This window comes from Bipolaris victoriae (genome assembly GCF_000527765.1).
Source record: "Bipolaris victoriae FI3 unplaced genomic scaffold scaffold_69, whole genome shotgun sequence".
In the NCBI taxonomy this organism is placed as follows: domain Eukaryota; kingdom Fungi; phylum Ascomycota; class Dothideomycetes; order Pleosporales; family Pleosporaceae; genus Bipolaris; species Bipolaris victoriae.
In genome coordinates this window covers 150,912-169,491 of record NW_014575323.1, presented here as the reverse complement: position 1 = coordinate 169,491, position 18,580 = coordinate 150,912, and the positions used below count along the sequence as shown (strand labels likewise).

Below are 18,580 nucleotides of genomic sequence, written 5' to 3'. Positions count from 1 at the left end.
CCCCCCCCCCCTCCCTCCCAGCCCTACCTTGCGTATTCGCCATTGCATTTGCCAATTCCCAATCCCCCCACCTTTTTTTCCGCCTCAGTATATGTTGTATGTGATGCTATATAATGTATGTTATTTAAATTTTTTTCTGAATCGAAGTAATCACCAAACACCCTCCCTTTGACTATTCTCCCCCCCCCCCTTCTCCTTTCGCAAACCTCCTCCTCTGCTTGGGAACACACACAAAAATATGAAAAAGAATGCGCGCTGAAAGAAAGAAAAAAACCATTCTTACCGTGAATACGCCATGCTACTTGCAAAAAAATTAATCCAAGGTGAGAAATCCCCAACGAAAAAAAAACGACGAAGAATAGACAGAAAAAAAAGGGGGGAAAGCATTAGACTAAGTAAATAGTCTTGTAATGTAGCTTTTTCTTTTAGCTTAACACCCTCCCCCCTAAGCAAACTACTACTAACCCTTTTTAATTTACCACCTCATCCACAGCATACAAGTTCTGATTAAGAATCTTGTTCATGGTAAACATGTGAACACGGTCTTGCTTGAAGACAGCACGCATAGCATCATCGCAGCGAATCTGGCGCTTATCATTGGGATCTTGCAAGTCACGCGCTTTAACGTATTCCCAAATCTTCTTGACCGTCTGGGGCCGCGAGAGTTGTGTTTCGCCGAGGAGTTCGGACAGGGCTGGAGAGAGGGCCATTGGTTTCTGTAAACAACAAAAAGTTGGAGTCAGTATGGATCAGAGGTCTTTTGGTTTCGCGAAACGTGAAAAAAAAGGTAGATGAGATGGAGAAAAAAAACTGACGTGGAAGCCTCCTTTCCGACTTGGGCTCTTCTTTTCACCTCCACTGCCTGAGCCAACGTCGCTGTCGTCGTCGTCTTTGACTTTGTTTGCGCTCTTCTTCTTGGCCTTCTTCTTTGGCGCGGGCGCTTTCCGCTTCGTGTTTCCGCCCCGTGTTGCCCTGCCCATGCGCGCATTCTCTTCTGCCTGTAACCTGGCTGCAAATGCCGCGTCGCCATCCTCATCTTTCACTTTGGTCTTCTTGTTCTTCTTCTTGGGCGGCGGGTTCTCGTCAGGCCCCGACAGCACAGACTCGTCATCGGGCGGCGATCGCTTGTGGTTGGACATGTCTGATGTATCGCCGTTGGATGTCTTTGTGCCATTTGCGACCGTATGTGTGGGCTCCGAGACATCAGAGCCGCCGTTCTGCTCACTGTTGAACTTGTCGAAGCGCAGCATGATGAGCGTGGTGATTTGTTCCTTTTGATGCGACAGGTCCTCGCCGACTCTTTCCTGTAGGCCCTTTCGTATGCGCTTCGCAGAAATGGTATTTATATCGCTCGCGCGAAGGATGTCGTCAATGATGACCGAGTACGAGGCCTCGACCTCTGCGGGGAGAGGGTCTGATGCGCCATGTTAGCATGCGGCCGTGGGCGCGTGGCAGACTGCGAGCGGATGCTTACCCGACATGGCTGTGGTGTTTGCTCGGAGTAGTGAGAGTCGCAACTACAAGGTCGATGGGCGGGAAGCACGGTCAGTTATTGCAAGATGCAGAAGCCGGAGCGTGTGAGAGGAAGGCTCGCGCAATAGGCGCAGCAGGTCTACACAGGGCGTCGTTGGGGAGCCAAAGCGTCGCCAGCAGGCTCTCACCCAGCAAGCAACTATTGTGGTCGCGGCCCAGACTCAGAGACAGCTAAGAGACAGCAGCCAGGGTGCAGCCAAACACTTCGCAGCCTCTAGAGCGGTCCCGTTGTGCCGACGACTCGTGGCGGGGTCCAGTCACGGGCAGCAGATGAGTGGCACAGGGGCGTTGAATGCAGCTTGTGTATACGCAGAAGCCGGAGATGCAGCAGAGGACACCGTCGCAGAGGTTTGCCGGATACTGAGGCTGGCACTAGGGCAGACTGCGACAATCGAGGCATGCGCGATGAGGTGTGAAGACGTACATGCACGGGCGCGGTCTAGTCAGGTACGGCCCGACCTTGGAGGAGAAGGAGGCTGGGGAACCCCAAACACTACCGCGCCATCGCCTTCACTCACCCAGCCAACACATGCTTACATCCATCCCATCCGCCAGTCATCGCATATAGTTATAGACTGCCTATACACATGCATTACTTGTCCTCGTAAACACATACACATACACACCAAACAAACGACTTGGATTTTTACTTCTCTCTCTCTCCCACCACTTGCCCTAGCGGCAGACTGCATACATACTCGTCCAAAAGCGGTAGTCCTGCATCTCTTCTGCTTCTCAGCCTGCGCCACTCGCTCAACCCGGTAGTCCTCACATGACCAAGCAGCCGACTCCGTACATTTGCTTCTCTACTGCGCTTTTGATTTGATACCAGTCCGCTCTTCTCTCTGCAAACTCATACACCTCCTCCGCTCGGAAGATGCCGTGATACCGGTCTGTGTCTGCAATGATGGTAGCAATCTCTTTGGCTTGCTTCGCGTCAATCAGATATATCTGTGAGAGCTCACGCAGCGCAGCAAAGTACTGGATGAGCGGCTTGTTACGCAGAGAGACAATGTACGTGTTGTATGCATTCATGTCGCTGCAGATAGTCAGTAGACGCTCCGTTGGTATCCAGGGCCAGGTGCTACCTTACCTAATGAGCTTGATGGCGCCATCCACACTGATTCTCTGCCGCTTCAAATGTTTGCAAAGAGCAGTGAACAGGCGCACGCCTACTTCCTGGTTGAACACATCAAGCACGTTCTTGTCTGTGCTGCCAATGAGCATGCTCGTGTGCGACGACACAACTTCCACAATCTTGAGTGCTGTTTGACTCGGCCCAATGTCCGACATCTCTACCATACCATTGGGCCCAATCGGAGGGTTGAAATCGGTCGGGTCCTGCGTCGTACCACAAAGGTACTCGACCTCGTCCATCAGCACATCAATACCTTTGTTGAGACCTGCAGCTACGCTCTCATCAAGTTGTGCCTCAAACCGCTTCTTCTCTTTTGCTGCCAGGCTAAGGAAATCATCCCGATCTGTGAGGTTGGCAGCAACAAGCTCCTGGAGATAGAAGACTTCGACCATCTGCTGTATAAGGTCTCCGACATTGACAAGCTCCAGGAAAGCCACGAGTGGCGCAACTCCTTCTTGGCTGTGGTCCGCCACCTCTCTCGGCTTGTAATCCGCCAGGTGGCTGACAGCCTTGTCGAACCCTAATTTCATATGCCGGTTGCCGAGAATCTGGACAAGGTGAATGAAAATCTGTTCCGACTGTTCTTTCGCCTCTTCACCAGACTGGCCGCCAAGCCGGACAAATCGAGCAGCGCGTTCGAGACTAGCCTTGGCCATGTGCGTCAGATTGAGGGCAACCTCGATGCTGAAAAGTGATCGAATTCCTTCTAACCGCGAGTTCATAATGGCCGCCTTGGCAGCAAGTTCACTCGTCGGGGCGTCCATTCGTGGGGTTGAGGTCCCATCGCCAGGGATAGGAGTGCCACTTCTCGAGGTCGGATCCAAGGTGCTATTTCTATTTGCGTTCGGTTTACTCGAACCCGAGCCGCCCATGGTGGGTAGCACATTGACGGGCATCATGACTACCTTCTTGAACGACGACAGAAAATCTTGTTTGACGGCTTTCCGGTTCACATTTGCCATGAACCGAGTCTCAGTAGTTAGCTCTTCTTCTAGCAATCGCTTCTCCCACACATCAACCTCTGCCGCCGACTTGCGTTTGAAATAATCCAACTCCTCTTGCAAGTACAGATCGACATGGGGCTCAAAACACCGCGTTATAATGCGAATCGCCTCTTGCTGGAAATCAGGCTTGGAGGCCTTTGTGGGATGGAGGGATACTGCAAGCTGCAGCGCTTGGTCGAAAATGCCAGCGACAGTTTTCAAATAGGCTTCGATGCTCACGTCATGAGCCTGGTCAAAAAGAGTTGTGAGGTACTCTGTAATGACGTCGTCTGCAACACGCTCTAAAAAGGTCTGTAGAACGTCAACCGTAGGCGGAAAAACACGATCAATGATGGCGGCCTCGTTATTGAGCTCGGTAGCTAGGCCCTTGAAAAATTCATGCGACGGCTTCAAAGTCACCTCATCACCTTGCAAACAATCGGATGGATCTCCGAGCCTCTCCTTGTCCAACATCAACGGGTGATTGTGGATAAAAGAGTCTAGACATGCTGCACCGCCATTCAATGCTATCAAGACTGATGCAAACCGCTTCATGCGGCCATCAAAGTCCTTTTCGGCGTAGCCTTGCTCGAACTCGCGAAGCACGGCGTTTTCAAAGATGCCGGTCATTGTATCGAGCTTTTCCTCACGCTGATGCCAGCCTTGAGCATAGTCGCTCTTTGCAAATACCTTGAGCTGGGCAAGCATTTGGGCTTGCTGCTCCGGGTCACGGTACGTTCGAAATAATATGGGGTCGGCATGACTTCGCGACCTCTCAATGTCGTAGTAAAAGGGAGCCAATGCGCCATAGACTTTGCCATACTCTTGTCGTGCCATGCCACGTATTGAACGCACGTTCGTCAGTACTTTGACGGCAGCTTGTGGGTCAACAATGTAGGAGCTTGGGGCTAGTGTTCCAGATGGCGACAGGGTCATGTCGTTGAAGCCTTTGTCGAGCGTCGTGGAGCGGGGTCGGCCTTGGTGGTCCTGGGACTTGCGCAGCATGTCCTCCTCTATGGCAGCATCAAAGAGAGTCATGCTGGTGTTGCCCACGTGGTCGTTGCCCGGTGCCATGGAGCTGGTGCTGCCATTGGGTACAACGCCTGCAATACGTGCATCCTCTGCTTTTTGTGCCTGCAACTTCTTCTTCATGGCCTCGTCAAACCTCTGCTTGGCCTCTGCTTCGTTCCAGCAACCCATACTCCTCAGTCTTTGCTGCCATCGTGTGTCGTCGTATACCATCTCGCGCATACGTCTCGAGGTGCGCGCAAAGTTGAACATGTCGGCGACGGGCAGATAGTCGAGGATGGTGTTGATGAGCTCTGCAAGTCATGGTCAGACGAGTGAGCCCATGAACTGGGCAGTTCGTACCTGCAGGTAGTACGGCCTTTGAGTCGCCCACGAGCTGCGTGGTGCGCAGCGACGCCAGCATGGACGGCTGTGTCTGGGGCATGGCCCGCTTGAAGTTTGACTTTGGCGGCATGATTGAGGTGGATAGGAATAATTTCCTCGAGAGATGGTCTTGAGCAAAGTGTTTAGCCCATACCCTGGGCCCAGCGAAGTTTCGCGTGGTGGTCGCGGGGGCAGAGGGGTGTTTGCAGCTGAGGGTGGAGCAGTGACGGTTAACGGCTTGGGCCTCTGGCGGCAGGGTCTGGTCGATCCGACATGGCACCAGATTGATCGCCCCGCAGCTAGAGCACATCAATCGACTACATCACACGGGGAAGGCGTAGGGGGACAAGGCAATGTTTCCAGTAAGAAGAATCGTGTCTGGTGGGATTGTGAGGATCATCTTGGCTCTGCAGCAGCGTGTGCCAAGTTTGGAATTGAGTTGAGCAGTGGGAAGACGCAATGATGCGCATCATAGACGGCAGCACGGGGGAGCGAGCGGCAAAGAAGCAAAGGCCGAAGCCGGGCGTCGGGCGTGGTTGATGACGAGTGTGGCAGCAGCAGGACATTGAGGGAAATGAAGCAAACTGACATGTTGCGGCAACTCGCCAAAAGCAACGTGGAGCGAGACGCCGTGGCGGTCGCATAAGCAAAGCTCACACTTGCTATGTATAGGAGTGGTGAAGAGAGTGAGAGGGTTGGGTTATGCAGACGGGCCATGGCAATGCCAATGCAAAGGCCAAATGTAGGCAGTAAATGCAAATGCAAATGGGAGACGGCTGCCACGTGGAGTGGAAAGCTCTAGACTCTGCCCCTGATGGGCGAAACAAAGGCCGTTAGTGGGGAAGGCAGAGCGAGTAAATGAAGCGTGGTGTTTTATTGAGAGTCGCAAGAGCGCGGGCAAAACATTAGGACACGGCAAGGCATTGGCTGGGGCGCTGGTGAGCAGGTGAAGGGTCTCACGTGCTCTGCACCACACCATGGGCAACCACAGGCAGCCAAAGGGCAATCCAGGTGCCAGTGCCAGGGCAACATTCAGGGCACTGTCGTGGTAGGCTGGGGCTATTCTGGGACGGGGCGGACGGTCCAGTAGGCGAAAGGTTATGCCTAGCTCTCGCCCCTGGCAGGCCGACGACTATGTTACAGCACAAAGTACAGTTTGTCTCAGGAGGTAGTGCCGCCGTCTAGGCAAGCAGGCAGGCAGGCAGGCAAGCAGGCAGCGAAAGAAAGAAAAGGCCCAGGGCACAAAATGACAGAGGCCACGCAAACATTAGGGCAGAGTCTGTAGGGATGAAACCCTGGACGGAAGGTTTCAAGCTGAGTTCCGCAGCACATGCCACCGCTGACCCATGCCATGGCCGGCGACCCACGGCGCACGACATTTGTTGCGACCGTGAACGTCAGCGGGCTGGTGGGTGAGTGAATCCAAGTGTCGAGTGCGTACATCCAACGTATAATGTACCTGCATTGGCTGCGCAGGCGGGCCGAGGGGGGGTCGGGGGGGACGGGCGACGGGGGGGGAGTGGATGGATAGCGTGGCTGGCCAGAACGTGAGTGACAACGCATTGGTGGAGGCCCGAGAGCACAAGACAGAAGGGAGAGGGAGAGGGATAGGATAGGGATCAAGAGAGAAGGGTGAAAGGGCCCTATGACGGCATGGGACCAAAGGAGAAGGCATCTAGAAAGGCGGGCGTGGCGGGCTGGGAGCCGTGGCAGGGAGTGGCAGTGGCAGTGGTTGGTGGTGGTGGTCCATGACACACGGGCGCGTTGTGGACAGAGTGAAGCAAGCAAGCAAGCCCAGCCTCGTCAGCAGGGCCCTCCTCACAAACACGCGACCGCTTATGTTATCCGCGCACGGCCCTCGGTCTTGTCGACGACGCTTTGAGACGCCGGGAAGGCTCAGCCGGGCGGCGATTGGCTGTTTCACCCCCAGAGAGTGGGGGCGCCGGCTCTGTCTCGTTGCATCCCCTTTCGCATCCACCGCACAAGACTCATCCCAGAGAAGCAATGTGCAATTGCTTCACTTCGCCCGACATGTGCTCCAGACTTGCGCCGAAAAGGGCCACGTACTCGCTGGGTGCCCGTCTGGCCCGTCCGTTGCCCCGTGAATGCATCATCGAGCCCATGGCCAAGCGTAGACGTCAGTCGATGGTGATGCTGAAGGACCATGACTTTGCGAGTTAAATATATATGTCCCAACTATCGGTCCACTGTCACAACTACTGATACTCCCGCTGCACCGCTGCTCGACAAACCCAAAAGCCGCCTTTGTCAATCTTAAAGTCTCAGACATAGTCTTGTCCCCTCCCCATTCATAAACACTCTTACGCCCGCCCAAATCAGGACATTCGCATCCATCACCACTTACAATACTTTACTACTATTACACTACCACTACCATTTCACTCACCCCATCCCAACATCAACCACCACCACCACCAACAACAACAATCACAACCATGCTCTTCGCCACAAACAAGCCCAAGATGCCCGATGGCAGCGGCCCCCCTGGAGATGGTGGTAGTAAGTTGCAGCCGCACTCCCCTTCCAAAAAAATAAAATAAAATAAAGTCCTTCGTGGTCCTTAGTTCCAGTGACTGACATGGTGCCTCAGGAAAACCAATTCCCCATTGGGAAAAATGAATGGATGGCTGCGCCACCATGCCCAATCAACTCCCCCAATTACCCTGCACCTCAGCACGCCCATCATATGTTTTGTCTCAGCAAGCGACTTCCATTTCCTCGTCACCACCACTACCATCACCACCACCACCATCTTGTTGCGCGCGCTTTTGCGGTTTGCAGGGCATTCCGCTAGTCCGCCCTGGATGCGTATCCCACGACGACATGGTCCTCCGGGGCGCAGCACTTTGCCGCCCAATTCGGAAAGTGCTGCTTGTGCTGCTACAATGGGCTGTGTCAGGGTCCGGTGACCGAATCCGCCGTCATTGCAGCAACTCGACTCAAAACTCGCTCTTCGTCGCTCGCCGGAGCACTTGGGGGCTGCCCGCTCCCTACTTATCAACGGGGCCAAACTCGCAGAGTGCCTCGAGTCTGCCGTGTCTGCCACGGCTCAGTGGCTTTGCTGCGGCTGTGCACCATTTGGGGGCCGCCGCTTGCACCAGCCCAGGCAACGAACCTTGGTTCACCATTCACACGCCCCACCCAGCGCCCTTTCTGCCTGCGAGTATTGCCTTAGCACACGATGCGCACTTCGACGCCGGCGCTTTTGCGCAGCACTCCCGGTCGACTAAACCAGTCACCCTCGGTGTGACTGCATTCTGAGTCTTCCAGAATGCCGCTACTCGACTTTGCAGCCTGGTGGTCGCCTTGTTCGTCAGGGCACCCGCCAATCACCGCCCGCCCTCCTTCCCGCACAGGGCGCAGTCTATCGTCCTTCGCAAGTCCAATTCCATCACCTGGGGCGGAATGCCATATGGTCCTCTGCGTCACCGCCTGGAGAAGGCAGTCATTGCCTGTTTTTGTAGGCTGCTGGTTTTATGACAGGCCTCAGGATTTCCATGCTCTTTATATTCCCTTTGTACCTTCGATAGACTGTATCTTACTACTACCATCATCACATCACTACAATACAAATATTAATACTACACACACATCTTCACACTCAAGCTTGAACACACACACATCATCATCATCACTATGAGACTTGACATGCAAACTCTCAACCTCTCCTACGGCGACCCCCAACCCAGAGACGGAGGAGCTCCTCATCCAGGTGCTCGACCAAGACAATCTTCAGCAATGCTGTGCTTCATGGCCGGCGACGGCCCTCAGCCCCGAGATGGAGGTTAAATGCCACCAAGACTCTTCTGTCCGAGTACGTCCGGCTCTCTAGCAACATCACCACCACCAACGCATTCTAACATGCTTCAGTTTACACATCCAATACTTCCTCCAATTGGACCATCCGATTCCATTGCATTTGTCAATGGCACCGCACCAGCGTAAAAAGACCTACCTACCAACACCTCTTACACGCACTGTACAACAACAACTCTTTTTTTTCCCCTGTTATTTGAGCGATTAGATTTCCGGCAACGGCTTGTCACACCAACCTGTACATTGGAATACATCTTCGGCGTTTGGGCTTTTCTTGTTATCTTTTGCGAAACACAGACGCGAGGGTATATTTGGGTATTTGAAGCAGTCTCTTTTGGGATGCATAGACGGCGTTGTCATTTGAAGAAGCGAGGGCGATCACCTCGCACGGGATATGCATCGCTAAGATTTTAGCCGAGTTGATTGGCAGTTTCATGAAGTTTGGAGAAGCGTTTTTTTTTCCTATACTGTACTACTATAGCTTCCGGCGTCATTGGCCGAATAGTTCAAGAACGGTTTGCGTAACCGCTAGAACAATACAAAACATACAGCTTGAAACATGCTACCGTCGATCGTGTTGAAACTTTGCGCCCAGAGAAAACATGTAACACGCCACAATTTGAAGAGCAAGAATACAAATACACGTTGCGCAATGGAGCTGTCAAGTTTGAGGTGGTGGAGGAGAAGAAGAAGTGGAACCTTTGGTGCATCGTTCTCGCACTCGTTCCCCCCCTCCCCCCCACGCTGCCGCCTACGGCCTCGGCACAGATGGTAAGTAATGGCATTACACGCCCACCTGCGTACGTATGCGTACATGCATGCTGGTTGCGTCACGCGCTGGCACTCAAGATAACAAGTACTCGCAATCATGTCACCGTCAAAAAACCCCTAGTGCACCCTGATTTTTCTTTGTACCAAAGAAACGCTCTCCTATATCCACATTCGCTTGGTTTTGGAGCCGTGTCACCTCATGGCAGACTACAGCATTTCCCCGCCTGGGTCTGTCGACCCCGCCCGATGAATTAAAAACTTAGTCACAGAAACTCCAAAAAAGAGTCACGCACGCACAAGGCACGGAAGACTCGACAGGTCAGAGGGCAAGGCGCCGCCAAATCACACACGGTTGAGCACTCTTTGGCGCGTCGTGCCCAGGCCCGACAAGGCTACTGGTGCTAACGACAATGGTGCTCGAGAAAATATGGTCCTCCTGGCGCGAACCGGACCAGCACCCTCGAAAAAGTCTTGAGTCGACGCCCAGCTTACTGCTTGCAAAGGAGCCAAGCGAGTGTGCAATATAAGACGTGCTAGGTGGCTTCCATCGCCTCATCCCTTGGGTCTTTGTTGATTTCCTTTTCTCTGCACCAGTCGCTACCTCGTCATCTTGCGACCGCCAATTCCACCTACGAACTCTCACATACACTCTCTGACCGAATCCTCCCTGAACATGGCAACTCGACCGACAGATAACCAGCGCGTGGCCTCACATGGACGCGGAGGTGCTGGTAAGTTGCTTGTATTCTCCTGAGTCTTTGATAAGCACAATTTCGCAGCGTCAGCTTGACGGGCTGCTGAGTCTGAGAAATTTTACAAATAGCGCATCCAGGCTCTAATCAGTGTGGAAGCCTGGTGGTCGTATGCGGGCTGTCGCTTGCTGCATAGAGATTTTCTTGGTGCCTATACTGACCCCTTACAAGGCAACATTGCAAAAGACGACCCAACAAACTATCCCAAGCCAGAAGACCTCGTCACACCGACACTCAAGGGCGACACCTACACGACCGGTCGGGGCGGAACTGGAAACATGGCTCGCAACGACCCCGAGCGCCCTGAGATTGCGCGCGCTGCTCAAGACGTCGAGGGCTCACCACAACCAGAGACTGCAGGCCCCAAACACTACGGCCGAGGAGGCGCAGCCAACGTCATCAGTAATGACACATCTGCACCGGGCAAGAGCGACGAAGCCAAACACGACGACAATGTTGCTGCAAAGGGTCTCCTGGGCAAGGGCAAGGATCTCTTGCATAAGCTTGGAAAGAAATAAACTTTTTTTGCCAAATGCCGCAGTCAGCATCAGTTGCGTGTCCCTTGAAAGCTTCAACTGCGGCTTTTGTTTGTTGACTTTTTGCATTTCACAATATACCCAGGGGGTTTTTGGCTATTCTCAATAAGTAATAGATGGGTTTATAAAAAAAAGGAGTTCTGCTTAAGTTATTACCCCGAACGATCTACAAATCGCCTCACTATCGATGCACGATCGATGAATACATCAGCATGTTATCTGTTCAAATATGTCACGGCAATTGTTTCTTTTTTTTGTTCTTAAACCTTCCAAAGTCCACATAATACATAACACACGGATGCCCTTTTTTTTTATCCCAAAAAGGAGACCCACTTATGCATATTTGAATCGTGTTTGCATCGGCATGCTACTATTTTTGAGATGCAAGCCCTAAGTCTAGGGATCTTGGGGCCACGGCCACGGCCCCCAAGACCAAGAGCGAGGGCGCGGGGAGGCGGGGATTCATGACGCTTTACCCACTGTGGGGCAATAAATCCTACGTACTACCTGACGCATGCGCCGCCTTCATCCACTACACACGCCGCGTTATTAATGAATCGTCTTTTGTTAAGATGCCATCTGTCCACTTATAGTATCAATGCGTATTATACACTCATAAATTACCGAGTCGTATGAATACAAACCTGCCAGGACCAAGCACCCCTTCTCCTTCCGCAGAAGCGCTAGTAGTGCCTGCACGGTATATATGTACAGTCCAAGCGCGCTCAACTCCGATGGCCAGTCGATATTGCTATACCAATCTGGAAGTTTTCGTCATTGGCGTAAAGATCATCTGGGAGGACCAGCCACTCGGGCAAGGGTCTCTTCGGCAAAAGTGCCGTGGCTACAGATGGGCGGTCGTCCGCCCCCCCCCCAAAGCACGTTTGAAAGAAAGCTGTGCAAAAAGACACTAGTTATTTCATAAGTTGACAAGTTGAGAAAATAACAACGGAAGAGCACTGACGAGTACTTTATTCAAGGGCCCTTCCTCATCCCCCCGTAACCTGGCTCTGGCCTCTTTTTATTTTTCCAAACTCTCTCCGCGGTGTGCGAGTAGTTTTGCATACCGCTTTTGGTAGTTCAACTTGTCCACACACCCACTTTAACATTCAACCCGCCCATCGGTCAATGCCTGCTAAGGACACCCCCTCCGCCCGTGCATTTAGGATCAGGATTCATGAAAGCAAGGGGGGCGTGTCTGCACACCCAGTCGCTCTTCTCCGAAAGATGCAGCGGCCGTCTATGTACATTGTCTTGGATTACGTCCCACCCGTCCTCTGACCTGAAAGGGAGGGGGAAATGTACAGTTCATGTAGGTGTGGTTCGCTTTTGCCACAATGATTACGCCTTGCCCCACGACGTGGTCTGTCCCAATTGGCTTGATACAGCATTTCTAGTCCTGCATCTGCGGGATCTTCGTAGCTACAGCAAGCAGGTGGGGTGGATAATGATGGTGGTGATGGTGGGGAGAGAGAGTGTATGTGTGTGTGTGTAGTTGCGGCGCCTTCCGTCTGTTTGCTTTCTACATATGGTATATACCTTTTCCATTTTCCGCGGCCAACTTGCATTCGTGAATTATTACTATATTCCAACTTATTTGGAGTATCTTGGCTGTAAAATCCTCAAGCAACCATGTCGACTACTACAACAGCAGAAACTCAGTCTGAGACCTGGGTCCATTACCATGACGGCGGCGTACCGGGTCGACGGCGCGTACTCAAGGGAGCCGAAGCAAAGGAAACATTCAACGCCCTACCCAAGATTGACTTTCAGCGCATATACTCTGACAACATTGAAGACCGAAAAGAGCTAGCCAAGGAAGTAGGCGCAGCCTGTCGAGACGTTGGCTTCTTCTACGCCGTAAACCACGGCGTAGACGAACAAATACTCGACGACACTTTTGCCGCCCTGCAGAAATACTTTGCCCTCCCCACCGACGTCAAGATGGAGACGCATAACCAGAAGACGGAGAAGTTTAGAGGCTACGAGGCATTTTTGGAGGGAAAACTGGATCCCAGTACACGAGGTGGTATGTCTCTCTCTCTCTCTCTAGTTACTCCTACTCCAAATTCTCACACATACACACTCCATAGATCTCAAAGAAGGCTTCCTAATGGGCGAAGACTTCACCGACCCCGAACAACTCTCCCTGCTCTCCTCCACCCCCTCCCCGCTCCCTCACACCCCGCGCAACCAATGGCCCACACACCCCTCAGCCCTCTTCTGGCGACCCGCACTCTACCGCTACTACCGCGCCATGTTCACCTTCAGCAAGCGTCTCCTGCGCATCTTCGCCCTCGCCCTGTCCCTCCCCGAAACCCACTTTGACAAAATAACCTCGCACCCCATGACCAACGTCCGCGCCGTACATTATCCCCCCCAGCAACGCGAGTCCGACGTCGGAATAGGCGCGCACACGGATTTCTGCTGGTTCACCCTCGTATGCCAGTCACATACTTCCTATCCCGCACTCGAGGTGCTCAATGCAAATGGCATTTGGGTCCCCGTACACCACCAACCCCGCGCTTTTGTAGTTAATATTGCCGATTTTCTCAAGCTGGTCACGGGCGGGGAGTGGATGAGTACTGTGCATCGGGTTAGGAATACAGGGGGGGAGGAGAGGTATAGTATGCCGTTTTTCTTTAGTCCGGATGAGGATGCTAGGGTGAGTGTTTTGCCCCATTTGAGGAAGGAAGGCGGGGAGGAGGAGGAGGAGGAGGAGAGGGAGTGGGGGGTTGGAGAGTATTTTCAGGAGAGACTGGGGATTGATCGAAGGACGCATTTGGAAGGGCAAGGATGAGGATGACGAGGAGGAATGTCCCGTGATGGGTGATATGATGGAATTGGGTGTAGTATAGGTAAAGATTCAAGAAATTATCGCTGGAAAACGCAATGTCAGAAATATATCACATTTCAATTTTCATACTCAATCTCAATCAAGCATGTCCATTCCTCCTCTTCGCCTCTTCAAGCGCCATACGCAACCGCTCCTCCTTCCCACCATCTCCATTTCCCTTGTGCGTTTTACTTTCAACCAAATCTCCTTTACGCATTTTACTCGCAACCAACGCCTTAATCGCCGCCTCATCACTTTCCAAAACTCCTACTCTCCTCGTATACTCATCCGCCAACTTCTTCTCCGCCTCTTTCTTCTCAGCCTGCAACTCGCGCACCTGCGCCGCACCGCTCTTGTCGCTTTCGGCCTGCGCGATGGCAGCGTCTGCGGCAGCGCTGTTGAGTTCGATTTCAAGGTCGTTGAAGAGAGACAGCAGTGCCTTTGAAGAGTGCTTGAGGGCCTCGAGGGTGGAGTGGGCGTGGGATAGGGTATCTGGGTCACCGGTGCTCTCGTCTAGGCGCTTGATAGCAGCGAGGATGTTGTCGATTTCGTCGTGTTCGGTGCTCAGAGCATGAACAACGATATCTTCTACAAAGTTGACGAGGTGGGTGATACGTCTTTCCTTTTCACGCTTGGCATTTAGGATAGCCTGCTTCTCTGCCGCTTCGAAATGCTTTTCTAGGTCTTTGATTGCGCTAATTTTGCCGGCGGCGTAGAGGGGCTGGATCTCGGTTTTCTTGTAGAGGCGGTCACGCTCGGCGACGATGCGGACGATGCCCTCGTGCCGCTTTTCGGCTTGCTTGTGTATGTCTTCTAGGAGCTCGAGACAGTCTTCGGTGCTGGGGGGATCGCCACCTTCGAGACTCTTGATGCCGGACACAGAAGTTTGGAGTAGATGTTGGGCCTCGTCGTATAGATCCATCAGCTGCTTAATTTCTGCTTGAAGTCCGTTATAGACTGGGTTGAACACGGTCTCCATGTAGCTCTTGTATTCCTCTTGCACCTCTTGTGTTTTAAGCTCTACTTCCTTCTTCTTGAATTCTTCTTCTAGTTGTTTCATTTCCGCATACGAGATTTCATCATTGTTGAACAAGTCGTCATTGTGCTCCTCGTTCTCTTCCTGGCGCTTTCGACGTGCATCGTCATTTTTCCGCCGGTTGAGAGATGTTGTCTTTTCCCATGTGCCCGTAAGCTCTTCCATCTTGACCAGCCCATTTCCTACACCTAATAGGTTGGCCCTGAGCTTCTGAATTCGATGGCTAGGTTTGCTCTCAAGCTGTCGTGGGAGAAGTCCGGCGAGGTATTTGTTCGGATCGTTTTTGTGCGGAGGTGCGACTGAGGTCGGGCTATGTGGTTTTATATTCAATGGAAGAATAGAGTCTTCGCTCTCATTGTGGGGAGAATTGTTTGCAGATGCATGAGCATCCGGCTGACCCGCTCCAAAGAAAATCTCATCATGACCCCTATGAAGGCCCGATGACGAAGCTCCGCTTGGTGTGTTCATGAAAGACATCGTTTGCCTATGTCGCAAGGGCAGGGGGTCTTCAGGGTTTCTGTTCGGCGGCACGTAGGCCTTATATTGTGATTGTAACGGTTCTTCAGGATGAGACTGAATTGGTGTTTTGTTCATGTCATCATCGATTGAGCTCGTTGGGGTCAGAATAGTGGTGGATTGCACAGAGGGTGCATTTTGGGGCTGCATCTGCGTAATGTCCATGAGAGGTAATGTTGGTTTCCGCGATATGATGGGCCTTCCACCTGGACTATAATCATAGTCATCATGTTGCGCTACGTCCGGCAGGACTTGTACTTTCAGATCCCGTCTTACACCAGAGCTTTTGGAGTTGCTGTGGGATTCCGAAACCTGCTCAGGTTGTATCGAAGCCGCCGGTTCGACTGCTGGATCTTGGGGCGGGGCGTCGAAAAGTGGGATTCCTCTGAAACTCGCCTCAGCTTTCACGAAAGCCTTGAATATCTTAATCTTTTCCTGGACCTGTGGTTCCATTGCCTCACCACGAAGCATAGCGATGTACCTCTCTAATGAGCCTACATACCACGGGTCAAGGTCTGGAATGAGATCTGCTGCAGTTGGCTTCGGCAGCTCCTTCGTCTTTTCATCTTCGAGCTGGCGTCTCAGCTCGGCAATAGTACTGTCGCGCTCTTCGAGATTATTATCCTTCCCCTCCATATCTTCTTTCAGTCTGTCGATAGTTAGACCTTTTTCTTTGACCACGGCCTCAGAGTTAGCATTAGCTTGGTCTGCTGTTATCTTCATGTTCTCAATTTGCGCCAACAAAACATCCCTCTCATCCGCTGCATGGATATTTGCGGCGTCGAACTCAGATTCCAATTTCTCTCGTTCAGCCTTGAAGGTCTCGGACTCGGTGCGGCGCTGATCAATTTGCTGTTGCAACTCTGCGCGCAATTGATCGATGAGTTCGTCTTTTGCCTTGAGTTCTGCAGCATAAGCGGTACTAGCAGGGCTCGCCAGACCAAAGGGAATACCACCCGATTGCCCTTCGTGCAAGAATTTTGATTGAATTGGGGTATGCTGATTCGAAGGCGATGACGCTCCTTTGAACTGATCTCGGGGATGTCGTGAACCCTCTGTGGGTTTAGGAGTAGTTCTCAAGGGCGCTACGATCGCATCTTCCACGACAAAACCCTCAGGGGTGGAACTTGGTGAACGTCGTTCGCTAGGGTGTGCCACGACAGAAGGAGGTGTAGGCATGTATCTCTCTACTGAATCACTTGATCCTGGATGTGTGGGGTATACTGCAGGACTTGGGAAGCCGTGTGTTGACGGAGGGGATGGAACGTGTGCTGGCAGTTCAATGCTATCTGGTTGGGCAATCTCAGTCCCTTTTCTCTCCGGCTTCGTACGAAAAAGGTCTTCATCATCAATCTCCTCACTACCACCCAAGTGCTCCCAATCCGAAGGGCCGCCAGCGGCCAATGCACTGAATGTTGACTTTTCGTCACGCGGTGGAGGTGGTGTTGAAAACTTTTGTATCGTAGGTTTTGGAGACGCCGTTTTGCTTTCGGCGCGTTGGGCACAATATTTGGCGAAAGCAACGGAGTTTATAGAGTCGGCACGGCTGTAGCGTGGATGCTGCCCAGAGGGGTAGCTAAGACTGGGTCGATTGGATATTGGAGATACTGGCTGGCTGTTTGGACGTGATACATAGGGGCTTGATGAGACAGTGTTAGTCTGGTTAGATGAATTGGACTCCTGAGCAGGTTGATTTGGCACTTGAGAATACTGCTGGTTGAGGTTTGAGGCTTGGGTTGGCTGTGGTGTCTGTGGAGCTTCATAAGATGTTTGTGCAACGTGATGATTGTAAGCTGAATCTGGAGGCGGCGGAGGCTGCCACTGATTTTGAGGCTGTGTCTGTTGTGGAAAGGAACTGGCCTGCTGGTCATAAGAAGTTTGTCCGTACGTCGGCGGTTGTGGTTGCTGATGATATTGACTTGGTGGATGCTGTGTCTGCGCAAATGACTGTTGCTGCTGCTGGCTAGCAGGGACGGCTTGGCCTTGATATGGTTGCTGTTGGTAGCCATGCTGCTGTGGTGGGAACTGAGTTGATGTTTGTTGCGATTGTACAGGTGTCTGTGTCTGCGGTGGGTACTGGTTCTGTGCTTGATGTCCATAGTGATGGTACTGGGGTGGTTGATTTTGCGCAGCTTGTCCCGTCTGCTGTCCAACGCGCGGCGGAAGTGGTGGAGGTTGCCCTGCTTGATAGGAAGATTGTGTACTCTGGTTTCCCTGTCCGTAAGGATTCTGCTCCACAGCCGGCCTCGTGTAAGTGAACTGGTTTGTGTCTCCCTGGAGCGGTTGTTGTTGTTGTGTCTGCTGCCATGTCGGGGCATTCGGCGGAGGAGGGCCATGAATACTATTTGCTAGATTGGGATTAGGTGGCATGTACTCTTGGGCACTTGTTCCATGTATAGATGGCGGGGCATATGCTGGCTGCTGTTCGTTTGGAATAACATTTGCATGGGCTTGCTGAGAAGCCGCGGGTGGAGCACTTGGGGTTGAGGGTGTCTGAATTGCACCATATATCGAACTTGGTCTTCCCGCATGCGGTGGCGGAGGAGCTACGTATGGGTATATCTGTTGTGGAGGACCCTGATTGGGGTATCCTCCCTGTTGGGGTTGAGGTGTGAAGTTGGCATGCTGCTGAGGCTGCTGGGCCCAATTCTGCTGTTGCTGCTGCTGCTGCTCCTGTCGTTGCATTGCCGCCGCAAAGCCGTATGGTTTTGGGGGAGGAGGGGGAGGCACATCTTGTTGCTGAGCATACGACTGCCGCTGTGCGCCTGATATCGTCCCATATGTGCCCGGATTGTATCCCCCCATAGTCTGCGGTTGCGATTGGTTCCATGGGCTCGACGTCTGAGTTGGGGTGGGCGTGGATGGAGTCCATTGACCGTGCGATTGGGGAGTAACAGACTGGTATCCTTGGGAAGCTGTGGGATCATCTGTTAGCTCTTGCTATGGGCATTTGGTAGCTTCGGTCTGCATGTTCATACCTCCATAGCCCGGTGGGGGCGGCGGTACTGGCGGGGGCGCGCTCTGCTGGCCTGCGAAGCCCGTCGCGCTTCCTGGCTGTTGGTAGCCTGGTGCTTGTCCGTAATTCTGCATGGCGATGTCTTCACCGAGATTGCGCGCTTCAACGAGAGCTGAGGGGTCTGCGTGTATGATTAAGCTCGCGACAAGTGTAGCACACAAAGGAGCGCACAGGAGGTACTAGCAATGGATCACAAAGACAGCGGACAATGATAAGATGGCATTAATGAGTCGG

General features: G+C 52.7%; 6 protein-coding genes across 6 annotated transcripts; 3 read left to right on the top strand and 3 right to left on the bottom strand.

Moving 5' to 3' along the window:
• Window positions 1-470: 470 nt before the first annotated feature.
• COCVIDRAFT_28516 (hypothetical protein) lies at window positions 471-1,481 on the bottom strand (the record flags this gene model as incomplete). Its single annotated transcript, XM_014698989.1, has 3 exons — window positions 471-716; window positions 816-1,414; window positions 1,475-1,481. 3 exons carry the CDS (start codon window positions 1,479-1,481, stop codon window positions 471-473), a joined length of 852 nt encoding a protein of 283 aa, XP_014554475.1.
• Window positions 1,482-2,301: 820 nt separating this feature from the next.
• Window positions 2,302-5,137, bottom strand: COCVIDRAFT_28515 (hypothetical protein; the record flags this gene model as incomplete). The annotated part of the gene is made up of 3 exons (XM_014698988.1): window positions 2,302-2,572; window positions 2,627-4,976; window positions 5,026-5,137. The coding sequence occupies 3 exons, from the start codon at window positions 5,135-5,137 to the stop codon at window positions 2,302-2,304; spliced, it is 2,733 nt and encodes a 910-aa protein (XP_014554474.1).
• A 2,365-nt stretch (window positions 5,138-7,502) lies between these two features.
• COCVIDRAFT_17847 (hypothetical protein) lies at window positions 7,503-8,328 on the top strand (the record flags this gene model as incomplete). The annotated part of the gene is made up of 2 exons (XM_014698943.1): window positions 7,503-7,566; window positions 7,742-8,328. 2 exons carry the CDS (start codon window positions 7,503-7,505, stop codon window positions 8,326-8,328), a joined length of 651 nt encoding a protein of 216 aa, XP_014554429.1.
• Window positions 8,329-10,327: 1,999 nt separating this feature from the next.
• COCVIDRAFT_104892 (hypothetical protein) lies at window positions 10,328-10,924 on the top strand (the record flags this gene model as incomplete). The annotated part of the gene is made up of 2 exons (XM_014698987.1): window positions 10,328-10,385; window positions 10,578-10,924. The coding sequence occupies 2 exons, from the start codon at window positions 10,328-10,330 to the stop codon at window positions 10,922-10,924; spliced, it is 405 nt and encodes a 134-aa protein (XP_014554473.1).
• Window positions 10,925-11,140: 216 nt separating this feature from the next.
• COCVIDRAFT_39676 (hypothetical protein) lies at window positions 11,141-13,742 on the top strand (the record flags this gene model as incomplete). Its single annotated transcript, XM_014698986.1, has 4 exons — window positions 11,141-11,156; window positions 12,378-12,404; window positions 12,597-12,971; window positions 13,036-13,742. 4 exons carry the CDS (start codon window positions 11,141-11,143, stop codon window positions 13,740-13,742), a joined length of 1,125 nt encoding a protein of 374 aa, XP_014554472.1.
• Window positions 13,743-13,878: 136 nt separating this feature from the next.
• On the bottom strand, window positions 13,879-18,420 carry COCVIDRAFT_104932 (hypothetical protein; the record flags this gene model as incomplete). Its single annotated transcript, XM_014698985.1, has 3 exons — window positions 13,879-17,325; window positions 17,383-18,245; window positions 18,309-18,420. 3 exons carry the CDS (start codon window positions 18,418-18,420, stop codon window positions 13,879-13,881), a joined length of 4,422 nt encoding a protein of 1,473 aa, XP_014554471.1.
• Between the last annotated feature and the right edge of the window lie 160 nt (window positions 18,421-18,580).